Raw genomic sequence first — 20198 nt, 5'->3', positions numbered from 1 at the left:
CTCCAAGATAAAACAACCTCCCACTAGAAGATGAGGCAGTTCTTCTAATCCCTTCACGGAGCAAAAAGCTACAGCACAATAGCCCCTTCTAACCTTACATAAGACTTAGAGAAAATAGAAGAAAGAGAAAAACTTGTATGGTTGCAAATAGTAGAAATAGACGGAGTGTCAATGTGTGAATGTATGTCTCTGCAAGGTATTTGGTTGGGTTTATAAAGACCCAAAATCAACCCTTGCACCCTCTTGGAGAATAATGTTATATGTACATGAATTCGGAATTAATTCAATAAATTGAATTAATCCCAATCAATTTCTTAACCCACCTCCCCATTCATTGTAGTGACCATGAATGGACTTTAGGGCACCCATATAATGACATTGACCATTTACCTCCATTTGGCAATAACATATGGCATGAATTGAGAATTAATTTTATAAATGAAATTAATCCAAATCAATTCTCTTTGCCCACCTCTCCATTCATGGTAATGGACTTTAGGGCCCCCATAGGGTGTTTTACCTTGACCCTAAGGGTCCCACACCATTACAAGTCATAAAACACATAAGAAAAATCTCATTTTGAAACTTAATTATAATAAAATAAATAAAAATTCTAACAGTATCTCATCGCCATTCCGTCGCCCTTTCCTGTCCATGAAACTAATCCATACAAATATTAGAGCCGTAGATCTCCATGACCTAGAGATTAACTCACATCCGTCAACATTTTATGGTACTCTGAGAAAACTCTACCAGTATGAGTCACTAGCTCATTTAACACCATTTTATGAAGCAAAATAAATCTAAAAGTGATGAAGAATATTGAGGATTCAGGTATCATACTTGTTTGAGAGCAAGCATGGCCATTGAACCTAAAAATCATTAGAATCTTTTTCTGAAAGTCTATCCCATGGGTAGATCGTTCATTTCCCACCTTTTGCTGCACCATCTTCAATGGGTGAGAGAGCCTCCAAGATGAGGACTGGATCAGCTCCACTACATACTCTCCATTTATATTGTGGTCATAGCCTTCAGTTGGGAAAACGCTTAGTAGAGTTGTTGTATATTGTGATTATTGCTAGTGACCTTTTCTTGCAGTTACATTTTTTTATATTTTTTGAAGGGAGAGGGTTGGGTATATATGTCATTAATTTTTCTAGAGCTAGCAGCTCAACCAATGATGATGTTGGGATGCAAGGAGCATGATGGTAATTTCCAAGGAGAAGTAAGAGAGTGACACAGGCTGAGCACCTTATAACATGCTCAATTTTTAATATCAAAGTTGGTACTCATATCATCTTCCCTCAACCTGATACTAGAGACCTCACTAGGGAAAAATCTCTTTATACTTTTGTGGCTCAGGTTCCGCTCTGTCCAAATCTCCCTTTCTTTCTCTACAATATTCTAATAGAGGTGAAGGTACAAAATTCATTCCTCCACTTCAATTCATCAAAAGGATTTCATGGGGTAAATAAAAAGATGGTGAAGTGAACTATTTCACTCTTCATCATGATGTCGAGTTTTAAATAATGCATCTTCATGTATATATAAATTATGAGAAAATGTGACATACCCAAATCTCTGTCTCTCATCTTCTCCTCCCATCCCAGTCTTCCCATTGGTTGAACCACTAGCTCTAAGAAAGCCTATGGCATACCTAAACTCCTCTTCAAAAATTATTTTACAATACCATCAGGCCCCAAGGATTGCGAACCACCTATCTGCTTTGCCTAAGTGGTCTATCCATTTTTCAATCTTATTCCCCCAAGCACGCATGGCCTTGATTTCTTTAAAATGCACAATCCATTTCTTGCTGTCAATAATTTCTTTAGTTTAGGTTTTTTGTTTACTTGTATTTTCTTTCAAAACCCTTTGTGGTACATTAAATTAAAAAATCTAGTTTTACTAGTCTGCTGAAAAAAAAAAGTTTGGAAAATCAATCTTCATGGTGATAGGTTGGAGATCTTTTCCCACACTATCTCACATTCCAATCATGTGGGATCGGCATTGACACTAGAAGGAGAAGGAGAAGGAGGAGAAGGAGAAGGAGAAGGAGAAGGAGAAGGAGAAGAAGAAGAAGGCGGCTAGTTTGTATGGAGAAAAAAACAGATTAGTAGAGATGGGGATTAGGTTAGGGCTGAGATTCTAATCTAAGGGTCTAGATTAAAAGAACAAAAAACAATTTAAAAAAAAACTAAACCAAATCAAATCTACTTAAGTAAACATGTTAAATAAAAAAAAAACCAATTAAACCTAATTAATCTAAAAGAATCAATTAAACCTAATACCTTTGATTGGACCGGAATAAATCAATTCACATCTAATAAACCGTATTGAACCAAACTGAAACGAATTAAACATAATTAATCTAAATAAATCAATTATTAATAAATTAGAAACTAATCTATTAAATTAGACTAATTCTAAATTGCTATTGGGAGAAAAAATAAATACCTTAAACCCGACTTTAATCAAAAAACAAGGGGAGATAACCCTTGTGCTTCAAGCCCCAAATCAAACTGAACTGGACTAGATCTCCCGGATTAAGGAATGATTAATATGTTAAACTTTTAGACTTGGAGAATATTTGATTTTAGAGGGAAGAAGTTAGCCAAAACCTTGATGGGGCAATCTTCTCTCTTATTTCCAATGTGGGACTAAAAAACTAGAGAGAATTGTCCAAAAAGACTTGCTTTTGGACAAAGGGGTTTGGGTGCCATGTGGTACTCCTTGGTTGCTCGGAATGGAATCTGATTCTGAACTTTGGAGTCAACTTCTGAGGGTCATATCTTTCAAACCGTTAATCAGAATTCGACGTATAATATGTCGTTAGAAAGCTCAGTCCGAGCACTATCCAATGATATGAGACACGATTGTGGTCTCGACTGAGAACCTTTACAAAAATATGCATAAAGTAGGGACCTAGATCATAAATGAAAGAGAGAATCGGGCATCGATTCTCATAGTTCTCGCATCAAAGTGTAATGTCCGACTTGAGGGGACAAACAACAATAATCCACAATACCAAATTATAATTTTTGAAAACATTTTCTCTTGAAAGTTTATAGGAAAAAAAATGGTCATTTTCTACTCTAAGCTCAAAAATTCTCCAAGTCTAAAATGTCCAACATGTAATTCTTCTTGTATCATCATTGTCGGGGGGGTGACAAAATTAGGTGTCTACACACCTCTATTCCTGAAATCATCAATACTTTTCACACCATTTTCACTGATGGCGCGTGGTCTTCTACCTCTTTCATTGGTGGTAGGGGTGCCATCCTCTGGGATCCAGGAGGCAACTTTATGGTTGCAAGAGGCTTCTGGAGCTACTCCTTCTCGGCATCAACAACTGAATTGGAAGCAATTCTCAATGGAATGCTTTTGGCTCGGACCCTTGGTTTGCAAAAGATTACAATCAGATCCGACTGCCAACCCGCAATCGCTGCCTTGAATGGGTTGGTTTCATCCCTAGATTGGGCAGCTACGTCTCTCGCACGGGACATCATATACCTCTCCGGGTTCTTTACCTTCACTTTGTTTCATTACATCAGAAGAGACCAAAACTCTCTAGCTGATTTCTTGGCCTCTAAAGCTGCAAAGCTCAGGTTTCGTCATGTTTGGTGGTTACATCCACCCCCCTTTATTGTAAATCCATCCCTTGCTATTCCTAGGAGACCCTCTCGGGCATCTTTCTTTCAATAAAATATTGGTTCTAATTAAAAAAAAAATCACAAATGGAATTAATATAGCTATTTTTATTTTTCTTTTTTTATCATAGCAAATTCAATATTTGAAATTATTTGTTTCTTATCTATCATTGATAGACATATCAATAAATGCATGAAAGTAAATTGAATTTAGTTGTACATGTTCTTGTTGTTGCTCACCTATAACAAGTTATAGTTGACTAGTATATTTTCATAAACTAATGACATCATTCTTACAAAAGTTCTATTTAATTTGTTAGAGTTTTTGGATAAGAGATCTTTGATCTAGTGGGGAAAAAAAGATAAATATTTGAAAAAATCATCATAAATGTATTTTCTTTTTTTGTGATCGGATTTTGCATTATAAATGATCTTAAACTTCTTCTTAAGACAAGCCCTTTAAAAATTAAAAAGTTTTAACATGTCACATCCCCATTATTATTGACTAGGTATAGAATGGTCAACTATGATGTAGAGTTGAATTACACTCCCTAGCTATTGCCTCAATCGTATTCCTTAGACCCTAAGTCTTTTTTTTTTTTTTAAGCCCTTAGACCCCAAGTCAACTTCTATTACAAACAGAAATGCAAAACTATAAGATCCATGCTAAAGATTTGGCTATGATTCAGACAATGCCAAATGTTGACTTGAACCCCAACCTTGTCTTATATCTGGCAAAAATTAGGAAAGTTAAAATAAAGAAATAGGTAATGAATAAATTTGATGTGCGGAATTGAATGTTAGAAAGATGAAGAATCAACATATAACTAAGCTTAAGTGAAACAAGGATGTTGAGAACGATGAGTGGTAAATATTTGATTGCACTAGTAAGTAGGTAGGATATGATTTAGAATGGAAGAGCTAAAAGAGTCAAGAGCAAATATAAATTAATTATAGGAGAGGTAATGAGAAAAGACATGCATAGCTTAGGACTGATAACAAGTCTGACTTTAAATACAGTTGGCTAGTGAAATAAGATCTATGTAGTTGACCACAAGCAGTAGGAATAAGCTTTAGTTGAGTTGAAATGAGATGCAAAACTCCATGTAATGAACATATCTATGTAAAAATAAAATAAACAAAATCAATAAAAGTAAAAGGCATAGAGGATTGACACATTACAGATGTGGATGGAATTTTTCCTGGCAAGCCAATGGGAGTACGAGACAGGAGGCTGCATAATTAGTACATAAGGTGGCAACATATCAAGAATATCAAGAAGGATAGAGAATATCAAAGGGCACTTGATATTGATAACATGGCATCATTTACGCAAAATCAGAAAACCAGTATTTTCTTCATAATTGTTAGAAGAAAGGAAGGTAAAAATGTTCCATCATGCTCATATTGGACACTTTTTTGTTACGCTTGTTGCATTTTAGCCATAAATATCGATGATTTGGAAAATTGATATATCACGATTAGAGATTCTCTTCCTATACGTCTGTTATATCATCCTCCATTCTTTGCTTGCTTGCCTCTTGAGTTGATCACCTTCCTTTTCGGAGATGAGATTGTAGAGCCTTGTATGAGTTGTGATAGTATCAGAGTTGAGAGATTCGAAGGTTTTTAAACTCTCTTTTCTTTTCTTTTCTTTTCTTTTTTTGCTATAAAAGGTTTTTTTTTTTATCTCTTCAATTGGCTAATTCTCAACCCCCTCCCCCTCCCTCTCTCCCTCCCTAGATCCTTAATTTCTCGCACAAAGAAATATTTGCTTTCAGTGCCGTAATTGTGTGTATTTTGTGGTTAACCTTACTTTACACGTGGCAATTGAGGTATTTTTAGTGCCCTAATTGCTTACTTTATGTTTTCCACATCAATTCACATTTTCTTTTAGGTAGGAAATAATATTCCCTCCGCACTTCAATTCACCACTTGTTGTGGACTTTGTGTGCATTTCGTGTAATTGTGGACTTGGGTGGGTCCTACGTCTACATCCTTACAATATAAAGATATCAACATAGTGACATACTGTGAAAGCTCAAACAAAAGATGCCTTTTCATTTCTTCCCGTTGGTCAATCCAAGAATTTAGCCACATATGTAGGGTCCACACTTTATATACAAAAAGACAAAAAAGTAAAGAAGAAACTTGAGCGAGTGAAATGAAGACGTTGGTGGCAATGATACCTTCTTTAATCTTGAATCCAACCTAACACCATAGCCATAGGCCAAACTGTGAATCCGACGGTCAAGTTTAAATTTTAGAGGTCAAAGTCAACTGCGGGGACCTAGGATGTCATGAATCTTACTTTAATAACCGACACTATGATCATGCATGGCCCATGATGCAATGTCTCACCAGTTCACCAACGTGGGGTACCACCAATGAAGGCATGGTCGGCTATATAAGGGGCCCACAATTACCCAGAGATCCAAGGAAGTGAAGGTTTTATAGCCGTTGGGATTCGAATAACTGACCTTTTAAAATCTTCAAAAAGGATTGCGGGAAAAGCGAAGGAAAGTCCACTACCAATTATCCACATGTAAAGGAGGAATATTTAAAGTAAGATAGGGTTAGGGTTCGGAATTTTCAAAATGATGAGGATTAGGAGAGGCTAAATTTGGGTTCCTTAATAAGTGGATTCGTTCTGTTTTCTAGACTTCTTCGACCGATTATCCCCTTCTCAGACCAACGGTTGCAGAGAAAGAAGAAATCTTTATTTTGTTAGTTTGTTTTATCCTCTTAAATCCAAACCTTCATTGTCTCTTCTGATCTTGGAAGTGAATATATAAATACCTGTAAAAAAAGTTGGGTCTCGTTTGTTTCTGGGTTTTTTTAATTTTTAATTTTTCTTGTATTTATTTCTTGCTTGATTGAAATTTGTAAAGACGTTGATTCAGGAATTGGGTTTTCTTTCCCTTGAATTTGGTTTCTTGCTGTATAATAAAATCCAACAAAACCCATTCTTCCTATTGAGTCTCTTCAGTTGGGTTTATTGAGTATACATTCCTTGATTGATTGCTTCGGCTTTAATTGGGCTTTCCTGAGAGAGAAAGAGAGAGAAGAGGTTGATTATAGAGGCCTTGATTTTGTACTCTAGACTCTGGAGTTTGTTTCTGAGCTAAAGACTATCAAAGTTCCTGTTTTCTCAATCAGATCTAAGGGCTCAATTTGGGTCTACCAGCCCAACTATCAGGTAATCTCTACTTTGATAATTGAAACCCTTTTCTCCCTTTCTGCATTTTTTTATTATGGAATTTTTGCAGGTATTTTTTTTTTTTAATAGTTTATGCACCTTGAGATGCTTGTTACATGATTTTCATATTTATCTGTAATTTATTTCTCAAGTTTCTTATACTCAAAAGATCATTGAGAATGGAAATTGGTGTTTATTTTTCTTACATGGGTTTTTGCACAGATTAGAGAACTATTATTTTTCATCTGGAGCAGCTTGAGATTGATTGCTTTGCCGTCCTGAGTGGGTGTACTATGGTTGGAAATAGTGTATCTTTAGCCATGGCCGAAAGTGAGATTTCTGCTCTAAAAGAAGCGCTTCAAACTCAACAACACCTTCTGCAAAAAGTCTACGACGACCTTGAAGAGGAGAGAGAAGCCTCAGCTAGCGCAGCAAGTGAAGCTCTATCCATGATTTTGCGTCTACAAGGGGAAAAGGGTGCAGAGAAGATGGAAGCTAGTCAATATAAAAGATTGGTAGAGGAAAAATTGCATCATGCTGAGGAATGTCTGTCGGTTTTTGAGGATCTCATGTATTCAAAAGAAATGGAGATCGCTTCTCTAGAGTTCCAAATTCAGGCTTACAGATACAAATTACTAAGCTTGGGATTTGGTGATCCATGTGTTGGGAAAATGAAATTCCAGGACAGTCAATATTTGAGGAGAAATGAAGTTCAAATTGAGGAGATTGGTCTTCCTGGAAATGTGAGAAGGAACAACTCTCTGCCTCCAATTCCACTTAAAGATGCACAGTTGAAGAAGAAGCGCAAGGTTGAAAATGAAGGATCAGCAGCTCCACTGCAAGAATTGATTACAAAGAAGAATGATGAAGAGACACAGGTGGTGTCTGAGGAATCTGTGGTTGGTGACTTTAATTCATACTGGGAAAAAATCAAAAGGTTGGATGAACGAGTAAAAGAGTTATCATATAGAAGAGATATTGAGAGAGTAGAGTCTGATTTGATTTCAAGAAATCATGATGTTTCCTCAACCATGGCAACATCTTCCATGTTGACGGGTATCTCAAGGACCCGTTCGCTGAGTACAGCAGCGAGCAGAGACCTGTCTGTTGATACAGTGGGACGAGCCACACCAATTAAAATGGGCCCTGAAGGTACATCTTTATGTTCAACTTATAAGGTTGAAGATTCTGATGGTTTTCTGGGATCTGATGCATCTAGTGGTATTCCGTGTTTGGAAAGTGAAACAACCAGAAGTTCAGTCCATTCGACAACTGTGCATGATGTTTTTGAAGTCCCACAAAATCATGAAAATAAAAGAATTTGTGTATCACAGAAACAAGAACAAAAGCTGATCTTCAAAGGAGAGACCACCAGGCTCAGGAAGCAGCAATCAGTCCCACCAGAAACACCTGAATACTACCACAAAGAAAAAGATGAGTGGGTAAAGAAAGTCTTGCTATTTGCGCATCGTGACTGCAAGTCACCTAAATTAAGAGATGGGGTTGATTTTCGTTTACCTTTTTCTGATCCCGTATCTTCACCTCAGTCTGAGGTTCAGCAGCTTAAGAAGAGAATTGAGCTACTTGAGAAGGACAGGACCATAACGCAAGAATCATCTGACAGAGGGGAAGAGCAATTGAAATTGTTGAGGGATATAAATGAGCAGCTTAAGATGATACAATCTGAGATAGATAATTTTAAATCTAAGAAGTCTCCTTCACGTGATGAGTCTCAGTTTTTGTCTCTCATTGAGGTATGTCACATTGCTTATTTTCTTAGTGTTCTAGCTCAAATATCATCAGTGAACTCTTCTCTTGCTCACCCTCCCCACACTTTCATCTTTTTCCTTAAAGAAAAAAAGATTTTATGGGATAGCCAAACATAGAGGTGATATAGTGGGCTTGGATTTTGATGGAGATTTTTCAGATCACTAAGTAATTGCTTTGTGTGTACCACTTCAACTTTGAAATTTAATGACATTGATCACTGTGTCTTCAGGCAATGCTCTGCTGTTCGCTCTAGTCCAGCCACTGAAAATGTGTTACCTAAGGGAAAAATTCAGATTTCCATGCAGTATTTGTTTCAGATGTTAGTGCAGCAGTGTTGGCACATCTACCAAGCATTGCGATGTAAAGAAAACTGCAGATGACAAGTTCAGATTAGAAGAAGTGGCATACATAGACTGACTATGGATTGGATTTGTACTTTTGTGAGTGAAATTTTGTTACTGAGTGAGGATTGCATACTGCACATCAAATACTGTATAATAGATAAATTGTGTTTATTGTAGGAGTATATATTGAAACATACCATTTGTATTCATTTTGAATATAGTGATTGAATTTTGAATATCTTCTAATGTCCATCTTTATAGCATCTCTCTCCTCTCTGTCGGGATGTCATCATATTAAGCTCTATAGATGCACCTCTCCATAATCCATACTCTGAAGTTACATTATATGTGGGGAAAAAAGAAAAATTCAAAAGCAAGACTACTAATTAATAATGGGTAAATTACAGCTGAGGTACCAATGTTTAAGTAAACTAAGTTTGGTGTACCTCATGTTTGAAATATTATGCTTGAATTCTTATTAGCCAATTATGCTTAAGACTGGAAATATTACCCATAACCAGTTCTCTCACCCCCACCCCAGCCTCCTGCCCTACCCTCTGCAACTCCCGCTCCCAATCCCTGCGACTCTGGCCCTCATCCCCCAGGCCCAAATAGCCAATGCTCCATAAAAACCTCTCTGTTTTGCTATACCTTTACCTGCTCTGGCTCCTCTTTCTCAGAGAGAACCCACTTTCTGGAATCTTCAAAATCTATTAAAACTGAAAATCAGAGAGAGAGAGAGAGAGAGAGAGAGGGGGGGGGGATTTGAATTCAACGAATTTGTAGGATGCTATTTTGGCCGATTTAACCTGCAATGAAGATGAGACGATGGTTGACAAGCTCCCAATACTATTAAGTTCTGATGGCCAAAATAAGAGAGCTGCACTATCCAGTTTAGATATTTAAAGATGTCTGCTGTAACAATACTGAGATATGAATTTAAAACCCTTTGTTAGAACCCACAGAATCCAAACCCCTTAAGAATAAGACCATTAAGTCTAAGTACAGTCTACCAAAGTTCAAATTTAGACAAAGCACGAAGAATTGATCTTGATTTATTGTGGTGAGTCTGTGGCGCAATGGTTAAGTTGCACTTCTGCAACATATTGGTCACAGGTTCAAAACTTGGAAACGGCCTCTTCTGCGAAGCAGTGGGTAAGGCTGTGTACATTTGCCCCTCCCAGATCCTGCAGTAGTGGGATACTTGTGCACCGGGTTGCTCTTTTTATTATGCCAAAACTGTAAAGTTAGAAAAAAGTAAAATTTCAATTATTAAGCAGTGAAAGTTGACATAATTTTCAAGGCACCAACAATTTTCAAATTTCAGGGGAAATATATTATAGAAAGCAGAGAACATAGAAGGATAAAATTACCACAGCACCAGTGTCCATGTGACTGATATCTTCTGTGACACCAGGAGAATTGATGGCATTGTAAGGATGCAAAACTGAAAGAGGATTCAACAAATTTTTATGAGTTATGCTGGATCTTAATGTTTTTTCGTCTGATTCAACCTGCAATGAAAATGAGATGATGGTGGAAAAGCTTCTCCAGAGGCCACTCCATGACTTCAAATTCATTATCATTAATGCTGAATCTTCCAACATCATTGTCTCTTCCTACACTCATGTCAGGTGTCGTGGCGGTGGCAACGACCTCGCCTTCAGCTTTGATGTTCTTAAGAAACAAATTTTTCTTTCTGTCAGTGAATAATTTGTCCAATCCGTGGATCTGACCTGAATGGATGATTCATGAATAATTTGATTTCTTATTATAGAATTTTAGTGAGTTTTTTATATTTTGATTATCGTTCGATTTTTTTGCTTCCTTCAATCGAAATAATCGAATTGAATTTACTTTTGTAAGGTCTTTCATTATTCATTTTTTAAATACAACTTTTTTGGTAATCCATCTTGTGGATGACTCAGGGACTTTGAATTTATTATCGTTCATTCTGAAGCTTCTGGCATGAGGTACTTCAAACATAGTTTTCTAAAAGATTGGATTTCTAAAACTGTAATTACCCATGATTATTGTATAAATCTTACATAATATTGTGTGTAAATGATATGGATATATAGGGAGCCAATGTGTGTGCAGTTACCTACTTCCTGAGAAGCCTAATCTTGATTAACAGGGAGTGGCTTTACAATCCTAGTTGGGCTTGGGTTTTGATATTATAAAAAGCATAAATTATTTAGCATGGACTTGATAATTCATCAAGAAGCTCAAGCCAATCTTTGTAAAATTATTGCTTTGAATCTGTATGGTGCCTTACTCAGTGGAGACTCCAAAGTTTGATGATTTGCATATTCAAAGCCACCCTGATTTAAACAGACCAACAAGACCAGACTCAATTTAAGTTTGAATAAAATTGAGAAATGAGAAATGTGCTCCTCAGGCAGGCTCAGTTATGCCATATTCTGCAAGTTCTACAATTACAGTTGGGGGTAGGGTGGATTTCCAACTGAGTCAACCTAATAGATATGCACATGTGTGTTTCTAATTTAAGGATTTCAACTGCATGCACAGTCATGCAATACAGAAAGACCTCAGCCTAATTATATAACGAGACACTCGTTTGTTAAAATCTAGTCAAGTTCTAATATGGTTTCTAGGATCAAGAAAGATTTAGAATTAGTCATTATTCTTAAAAGTTTTTCATAGGCTACATAATGGAAAGTATCGGTACCTCATCTGATGTACCATCCTTCATCACTTTTGAGGTTCAGCTTTGAGCTGGCCAGGTTTTCTACCATTAATTCCTCCTCTCAAACTTTCTTAACCAGATTGGTTACCCTGAAGTCTGATCAAGTGTATTCATGTTGCCATTAAGGTGGAGAATAGTGCTGTAACCATGCCAGCACCTCAGCTGTGTCACTGTAGACTTTTATTTATATTATCAAGCTGAAACCAAGGGAGAAACAAAGCTTTGTGGCTGTGGACAAGGCTAATAACTAGGCTTCCATCAGCCATCGAATAAAAGAAGGGAAGCCTTTGAAGTTTGTTTTTCTGTAGGCTATGATGATCGAGTCTCAGTACCAAACTTGTTTCAAAACCTAATTTTCTTTGTTGAAGCACTTGTTGGAATTTCCAGCTTGCAACTGTAGAATTTTAACGGAAAATTTTTCACTGAACTCTATATGTAGAATTGTTTTGTGAACCTGACATTCCGTAATTTCTTTCGATATCAGCAATTTGCTAGAATATAATATGATATCAGAAATTATTATCAAAGAGCCTCTTAGATTGATCCATTGAACATGATAAAGTAGAGGTTTAATTGGATGAGAGTGATAGATTTATTCAGTGTGACTGGAGCCTCTTGGAGAATAAAATACATGTAAAAAAATGACTAGACACATGAAAGACTCCCTCAAGTTGCTGGAACCTGACCTTGAATAGGGTTACAAGAAAGATCGATCAGATCCCCTCATTGCAGCTTGGAAAATTAGGAGGGATCTCCCACTGGTATGGCTCTTACCTTGTCTATTTTATTCTGCTCCATTGGCAATTTTCCACTAACTAAATTGTTAAGACAGATCGAGATATTCTGCCAAATCTATCAAGGTGGCTGTATCTTCAGGAACAGATCCAGTTAGCCTACATTAGTGCACCCTTATAAAGGTTATGGCATGGTCCTGATTGCAAGTACCAAGTACCCATAGAGGATAGATGTTCTGGGATGTAAGGTTCAATAGAGAAGTTAGGATGGGAGTGATGTAGATTCCCATCATGTGCTACAATACCACAAGAGGAAGAAGCAGCCATCGAACCAACCTTTGGGCTGAGTTCGGCAGACCCCTATGCTGGCCCTATGTTCGGTCCAGCATAGGAGGACCTTTAATTTCCCTGTTTTTAGTAGTTCGTTACACTTTTAGAAAGTCCATAGTAGCTGCTATTTTGTTTCTTAAATTAGAAGATAAGAGGTAGTTTCTATTTTGGACTATTTTCTAATTTGAGTTCAGCTTCTATTTTGTAATTTCAGACCTCTATATAAAGAGAGCCTACTGTAGACACAAATCAGTTTTGAATTAATGAAGTTTGCTGCAGCTATTGCATGCTCCATCTCATGAGAAAGGAAGACAAATAGCTGGGATAACTGTGGGTGAGATACCCAAGCTGAGATAGCCATTCCCACTCACATCTATCTTGGTTAATATCTTCTTTTCTTTTCTTTTCTAATTTCTGTTATTTCTTACTGTGAGGGGAGTGTGTGTGGATTAAATTAAACCTCTTTGAAGACATAAACAAGAATTGAAGCCTGTGGAAAACCAGCTCCAAATCTCAAGGTCGATTGCAGCTTGTTACTGTTTTGAGTCAAATTTGGCAGGGCTTTGTCTCCTATTCTGTCCATCAACTTTGAAGGCCCTTTGGAGGGTTCAAAGGTTACTTCAAGGGAGGCAATCGACCTGGGTTTCAGCCCCTGCAACCCAACCAAATTTCAACCACAAGTCTTTCTCCCTTGTTCTGGCCAAAACCCAGTTCTGCCTGGGATTGTTTTCTGCTATCGGGTTTTGTTGCTGGGTTATTTCCTGCTGCTGCAAGTAGTTTTCTGGGTTATTTCTAGTTCCTTTGGGACAGGTTTAGTCATCCTATTTTTCTGGTTTCTGTTTTCCTTTTTCTGGTTTCTGTTAAGACTGACTTGAGGGTTCAGATTTGAATTGGTTTGGGCTGTTTAAATATTGGGAGTTTGTTTACCTCGTGTAAACCTACTTCTACATTAGGGACCACATAAACCTTTGCTGAACAGGTCTAACAAATAAAGATGACTCCAAATAACTGATAAGTTCTGGAATCAGACCACTTAAGCTCTGAGCAGGACCGCTATGTTAATCAAACTTTCCGGACAACCACTTTCCTCCTTTTTTCCCATTTCCTGTCATTTTTTATTTGTGTAGTTGCTAACCCCCCGCCCCCCCCAACCCACATTTGTCTTTCCCACCGATTCCTCTGTGGTTTGATTGGCATACCAAGAGTTTATAGTTGATGGTCAGTATCATAATGTATCTTCATTCACTGATTCTCATCTTTATACAAACAATTAAAGCAAATATGTGAACTTGTGGTCCTCCTATCATAACAAAAATGATATATACAGCAATCAATCTACCCTAAGTGGAAGAAGCACTATATTGGAGAATCCCTCATGCCTCCATAAGCTAAACAGAAAGCTTTGGAGTAGTTTGGTCTTTAGAAACTTGCTTATATATGACCATATTGTTGTTCCATTAGTGGACCTACTTTTGAGTTGTGAGCCAAAACAGCAAAGCATTAAGGGTGGAGCGATATTGCATATCGATAGTTCATTCTTCCGTTAGTCTCCCGTTAGACATGTCCTTACCCCAAGTAAGAAATCTGATAGAATGAATATTTACCAAAAATTTCTGAACCTTCCAATTAATGGAACACTTTTTATGGTTATGCTTACATAGTAAATATCTCACATTTGACACTTAACTGGTGTCTAGTTTATTGATTCTCTTTTTTGTTGGATGGTCTATGGTTTGAATCCTGTCATTTAATCATTTTGATTTTGTCAGAGGAGTCCACCCTAAGAAGGATCAACAAATTTGGCGTCCGGCCAATGTCATTTCTTCATGTGCATATAATTTAAAACTTGTGCTTGTCAGAATTTTTCTGCCATAGTGGATTGCAATCTCTTTTTTTTTTTTTTTTTTTTTTTCATTATATGGTAACTGAGCGGAAATTGATGGTAAGTTGAAAATTTTTAAGGTAGAAAATGCTACTTGGAGAATTAATGACATTTTAGTTTACTTACAACACAATCTGTAATCACAAATCCTCACCAACAGTGGAAGATGATATCCCAAGGGAAGAGGCAAATGTTGCAGTTGTATCACCGTCAATGTATCTCTTCAGGCGATCCAAGTCATCAGCTGCATCGAGCATGGATGGCCTAGTTGATGTGGCCTCCTGAGTGCAAAGGAGGCCCAATTCGATCAATTCACCTATTGTGACTTCCCACATTTTCCTAGCTTCAGGGGCCTGTTCTCTTGCAGCTCTCATAAGAGAGAAGTCGATCACTTTCTCCATCCTCCCATGGTAATGAGTTTTCACCCACTTATGAAGGCTTAAACCACCAACAAACATGTCATCGGTGGGTCTTTTTCTAGTGACCATCTCAAGCACTAAAATTCCAAAGCTGTAAACATCACCTTTTGTCGATGTCTTTGATCCGTATCCATACTCTACATGAAAAAATGCAAGTAGAATTTATTACTCATATGACCTGTAAATGAAATTCTTTTCCTGTGCATGTGTTAGGAACTTAGGATTATCCAACAAGACTGAATCCAGTCCTGCTCATGTGTGCCATCCATACAAACCATGCTACATACAGTTACAGAAATGCTAATTCCGTGCAGACCACACACGCACACACATACCCACTCACGCACAATTCTTCATATGTTAACAGAAAAATGATTTTCTTGGTATGGGTGCTTAAAAGCAACTTATGCTGTTCCATGTTGCAGCTCAAGCACAATCAGCAGATCAATATATGCATCATACAACAGCAGAGCCACAACCTAGAACAACATAGGATCCTTTGGGACTTTACTGATTAGGTTGAATGCAATAGTATTTGGTTCATAATTGTAACAGAAGAAAGAATAAACACAACTGCAACCATATGATAGATTTTCCCTTTTCCTTCTCTTTATTCTTCAAAGACATGAGAAGGGATATATATATATATATATATGTATAGAGAGAGATATATATATATATATGTATAGAGAGAGAGAGAGAGAGAGAGAGAGAGAGAGAGAGAGAGAGAGAGAGAGACCTGGTGCAATGTATCCAATTGACCCTGTTAGCATGTTTGCAGTAGACTCCCCCATTTTCTCAACAACCCCAGTGTTTCCCGCTTCAATATTCATCACCAACCTTGCGATCCCAAAATCAGAAACTAAAGCAGTCATGTCATCATTGAGGAGAACATTACTTGGCTTCAAGTCACAGTGTATAACCTTAATTGGAGAGTGGTGGTGCAAATAAGCCATCCCTTCTGCTACATCACTACAAATATTTACCCTCTGGATCAAGCTCAAATCCGAAGAAGCAGAACGCAAACCTGTCCCTTGATCTGAATGTGGATAAAGGTGTCTCTCCAAGCTCCCATTTTCCATATAAGGAAGAACAAGAGCCTTAAAATCTGGTAAGCTGCATGCAGTTACGATCCTCATCAGGTTCCTGTGACGAATCCTTTTCAGGACTTGGCATTCTCTGTTGAAGCTCTTTGTGGAATTTCCAGTTTGCAACTTTAGCACTTTGACTGCTACAATAGTCCCATTGCCCAGTACTCCTTTATAGACATGTCCGTAACTACCTGATCCTATCATCATCTCCTGATCAAATCCTCTGGTGGCCTCTGACAGTTCTCGGTAAGTTAATCTAGGGAAGTTGGACTTCATTGTGGGGGCTGAATGGCTGAAAGCGTCTTCTTTCCTGGAGTAGAGAATTCCCTTGATGTGCCTCAATCCAATCACACAAACTATTGTGGCTAGGAATGCTGATGCAGATGCAATGGTGCAAACCAGTGTCAATTTTTTACGAGAATGAATCCAGTGTTGCTTTTTATAGCAAATGTTTAATCCAGAAACTGATCCACATAGACGAATGTTTCCTAAGAAAGTATAATTCGTAACCAAATTGAAGATGCCACCAGTCGGTATTGATCCATTGAAGTCATTAAATGAAAGATTCAATAGAGTGAGGCTAGGACATCTGCTGAGGCTCGCTGGGATCCTGTCGGATAAGTGATTGTTAGAAACATCGAGTACCTCAAGATTCCGAAGGTCACCCAAAGAGTCAGGAAGCTTCCCTTGAAAAGAATTATGTGACAGATTGACTAGGCTAACAGCAATACAGCTTGACAATTGAGGAAAGATGATTCCAGACAGGTTGTTCGCTGACAGATCAATCTCTTGAACTGATTCCATCTTGCTAATTTCAAGCGGCAAATTCCCTCGGAGAAAATTGTGAGAAAGATTCAAAAACTGTCTGATCTCACTAAGCCCAGATATTTGTTGAGGGATTCTTCCTGTTAATCTGTTATAAGACAAATCTAGCTTGTACAAGCCCTTGCACTTACCAATCTCAGGAGGTATTGCTCCTGAAAGTTGGTTGTTGTTGAGGAACAAATAAGTTAATTGAGTAAGATTTCCTAGACTCGGTGGAATTCCTCCAACTAAACTGTTCTTTGACAGATCAAGTAGACCAAGTGAAGTAATCTGTCCCAGTGTGGCTGGAATTACAGCTGTTAGTAAGTTGTTAGACAATACAAGTCGTTGTAACATCTTGAAATGACCAATCTCTAGTGGAATTGTCCCATTCAAAAGGTTGGTTGACAAGTTCAACAGTGTGAGATTTGAGAGCTTTGCAATATTTGGAGGGATTGGTCCAACAATTTGGTTTTCTTGTAGTTCAAGAGTCAATAATCTGTTTCCGAGTTGATCTATGGTATTGGGCAGTCTTCCTCCAAGTCCCATACCTGCCAATTCAAGCTCTTCTACAGAACAATTTGTGAGGGAGGTGAAGAATGGCTCAAGATTAGTGTTACTGTCATGGCTAACCATATTATTATATGATAAGTGAATAATAGCTAGATTTTGAAGCTTCTCTACAATTTCTGTTGGCAATTCACCCGAAAGGTTGTTGTTCTCCACATCCAATAGAAACAACTCTGACAAATTTGACAGAGTAAATGGAATTTTTCCAGTAAAGGAATTTGTATATAAATTGATATTCCATAAGCCCTTTGGAATTCCAATCTCTGCTGGAATATTGCCAGTGAGTTTGTTGTCAGAGAGATCTATATATCTCAAAGAGGTGCAATTGGAGAAGATAGAAGCTGGAATTGTACCTGTAAGTTTGTTACTGCGAATTCTGATAGAAGTCAGATTAGGAAGGAGGGAGAGAGACTCTGGTATTCCACCTTGTAGGCTATTTATATCAAGCTCCAGTCTATGAAGTTGTCGTATAGATGCTAGTTCAGGTGGAATAGAGCCATATAAGTAGTTCTCAGAGAGATCAAGGTAACGAAGTCCGGTGAGATTTCCAATGGATGGAGAAATCTTACCCACAATACCAGTTCTATTCAGTATGAGTCTTCTTGCACGATGGTGCCGCCAACCACACTCAACTCCAGTGAAATTGCATACGTCGGTCGCTTCATTCCAATTAGCAAGTGCAGAGTTTGGGTCAGATATTATGGCCATTCTGAAAGTTAACAGAGCAGCCTTGTCAGTGAGCAAGGAATGTTGCTGGTGTTTACAAAAGGCTAGAATCATAGATTGAAGGAATAGAGCCAACATGACTTCCTTCATGATGAATGCTGCCATGTTGGAAGAAAAAATGGTGGTGCCTAGCTAATGATAGTTCGTTTAAATTCCTTTTTTATATCAAGCTCCTCTCTCTCTCTCTCTCTTACAGTCTTGATCTCTCTCTTGATAAACCCAAATCAATAGGAGGAGGAGGAGGAGAGACTTTAAATTAGAGTCTCCCTGAAGTTGAAAGTTCAAGGGAGAGAGAAAGTGGAAAGTACTTGTGAACACAAGACAGTACTAGTGAATACTGAATTACTGATACAGTGAGTGAGAGATGTTGGTGATGAAAGCATGAAAGAATGTGAATTGTGGCCGGTGGGTTGTTGGTAATATTCAACAAAGGCTATGATTATTTTTTATTTTTTTTCTTTATTGGGATGCAAGTTGCAGGCAGAAGGAAGATGAGTAGATTCTCAACTCAATATTTACAAAAATTAACACACTTGTAGCTGTAGGAGGACCATTAATTAAAAATTCTAGGCTAATGATGAGATTGGGAAGGTAGTTTTAGCCTTTGGGCAGGCATGTGTGATTAAATTACAAACATCAAACCTACAACATTATTCATTAAAATACACTTTGTAGTACACATGATATATCTTTTATCTTCTGTTTAGAATTATCAGAAAGATCAGATACTATTGCCAATTTAGTATTAATGCAATTATTTATCTTGCAAGTAGTCAATAATGGTCTTTCATTTCACGAAGAGAAAAACCAATAGTAAAATATATATAATGAGTGGAGATGTGGTATGATTCTTTCTTCCTTTGTTAATGGTGTTATGCTTTGTTTATTTAGTATATCTCTAAAATGGCTATGGTAAGGTTGCTCCAGTGCCATCTAGTGGTCACGGGTTCGAGTCAGGAAACAGTCTTTCTAAGAAGTGGGGGTTAGGTTATGTACATAATGACCCTTCCCAAACCCCGCACTGGAGGAAGCCTCGTGCACTGGATATACCCTTTTTTTCTTTTTGTTTTTTTCATTCCCAAGTTTAGCATTGTTTTACTTATCTATAGCAACCGGGAAGAGTAGAATTTTAGAATTTAATCTATTAATAATGCTCTTATGGGTTTTTTCTTTTGTTTTTTCCCTTTTGTGTATTTCCAAATTCAAATCTGAAGAATATAATTTGTATTCATGTACTTGATTCCAAATTGCTAAAAGTCTTTCGGTCTGTTCTTGGGGTGTCAAACCCTAAACAGAAGATTAAAAAAAAATCCAAACCAATTCCTTATTCAGCTGACTCCGCTTTGGATTGTAATGGAATCTGCTGAAAACCGAACCACACCATAACGATAAAAAACTGCATCAAACATGGGAAGTCGGACCGAAACCGATACCAACACAAAAACCATAAAGAAACATTCCCCCCCCCCAATTATGTGTATATATATATATATATATATGGAAATTAAAACTCAAATCACATCTTACTTTCATATTCAATCATTCATTGACTTTCCAAAAATAATGAAATCTTCAAAATTTTATATTGTCACATCAAATTTCAGATTTAATCATATATCCATGTATTAAAATTTCCTACCATGTGTGTATATGCACACACTATCTTCATACTTAGAATTTTTTAAAGATAGTCTTTAATTTTCAAAGATTTATTTTGTAATTTAACGGAACTCCATTTAGATTGAAATTTGACATGTCAATATGAGACCTTCGAGTTTACCTCTACAAAATTCCAGCTTCGCTCAATGTTCCACATGGCATAACTTAGTGAGCTAGTCTAGAAATGGTAGTTACCCATTTAAAATCCCAAGAATGGTCAACCAGAAAATGTATGGATATTGTAAAAAGTTATATCTTTTCAAAAAAGTAAAAGGTTAGAAAATGGCAATATGAACATATGGTGTTTGTGTGT

At 37.3% G+C, this 20198-nt stretch overlaps 2 protein-coding genes across 3 annotated transcripts; one reads left to right on the top strand and one right to left on the bottom strand.

Annotated features, from left to right (window-relative positions):
- Window positions 1-6169: 6169 nt before the first annotated feature.
- Window positions 6170-9210, top strand: LOC122091199. The gene is made up of 3 exons (XM_042661045.1): window positions 6170-6846; window positions 7069-8600; window positions 8846-9210. Exons 2-3 carry the CDS (start codon window positions 7140-7142, stop codon window positions 8867-8869), a joined length of 1485 nt encoding a protein of 494 aa, XP_042516979.1. The 5' UTR covers window positions 6170-6846; window positions 7069-7139; the 3' UTR covers window positions 8870-9210.
- Window positions 9211-14694: 5484 nt separating this feature from the next.
- LOC122092436 (putative leucine-rich repeat receptor-like serine/threonine-protein kinase At2g24130) lies at window positions 14695-18411 on the bottom strand. 2 transcript variants are annotated; one of them, XR_006144129.1, is made up of 3 exons: window positions 15959-18411; window positions 15775-15875; window positions 15159-15172 (listed from the first exon to the last, which is right to left on the bottom strand). XR_006144129.1 is itself a non-coding variant. In XM_042662754.1 (2 exons), the coding sequence occupies exons 1-2, from the start codon at window positions 18329-18331 to the stop codon at window positions 14757-14759; spliced, it is 2973 nt and encodes a 990-aa protein (XP_042518688.1). In that variant the 5' UTR covers window positions 18332-18411; the 3' UTR covers window positions 14695-14756. The 2 variants fall into 2 exon arrangements, 1 of the variants encoding a protein (XP_042518688.1); XM_042662754.1 differs by having other exon boundaries at window positions 14695-15172; window positions 15775-18411.
- Between the last annotated feature and the right edge of the window lie 1787 nt (window positions 18412-20198).

The sequence above is a fragment of the Macadamia integrifolia genome, chromosome 10, assembly GCF_013358625.1.
Source record: "Macadamia integrifolia cultivar HAES 741 chromosome 10, SCU_Mint_v3, whole genome shotgun sequence".
In the NCBI taxonomy this organism is placed as follows: Eukaryota; Viridiplantae; Streptophyta; class Magnoliopsida; order Proteales; family Proteaceae; genus Macadamia; species Macadamia integrifolia.
The sequence above is the reverse complement of the archived record's forward strand: the minus strand, read 5'-3'. Positions and strand labels throughout refer to the sequence as shown.

Bases quoted from the DNA above. Each gene is read 5' to 3' on its own strand.
- LOC122091199 (XM_042661045.1), top strand. From the start codon at position 7,140: ATGGTTGGAAATAGTGTATCTTTAGCCATGGCCGAAAGTGAGATTTCT. The intron at 8,601-8,845 runs GTATGTCACATT...CTGTGTCTTCAG, and splicing joins AGTTTTTGTCTCTCATTGAG to GCAATGCTCTGCTGTTCGCT.
- LOC122092436 (XM_042662754.1), bottom strand. From the start codon at position 18,331: ATGGCAGCATTCATCATGAAGGAAGTCATGTTGGCTCTATTCCTTCAA. The intron at 15,173-15,774 runs GTCTCTCTCTCT...TTTTTCATGTAG, and splicing joins AATTGGATACATTGCACCAG to AGTATGGATACGGATCAAAG.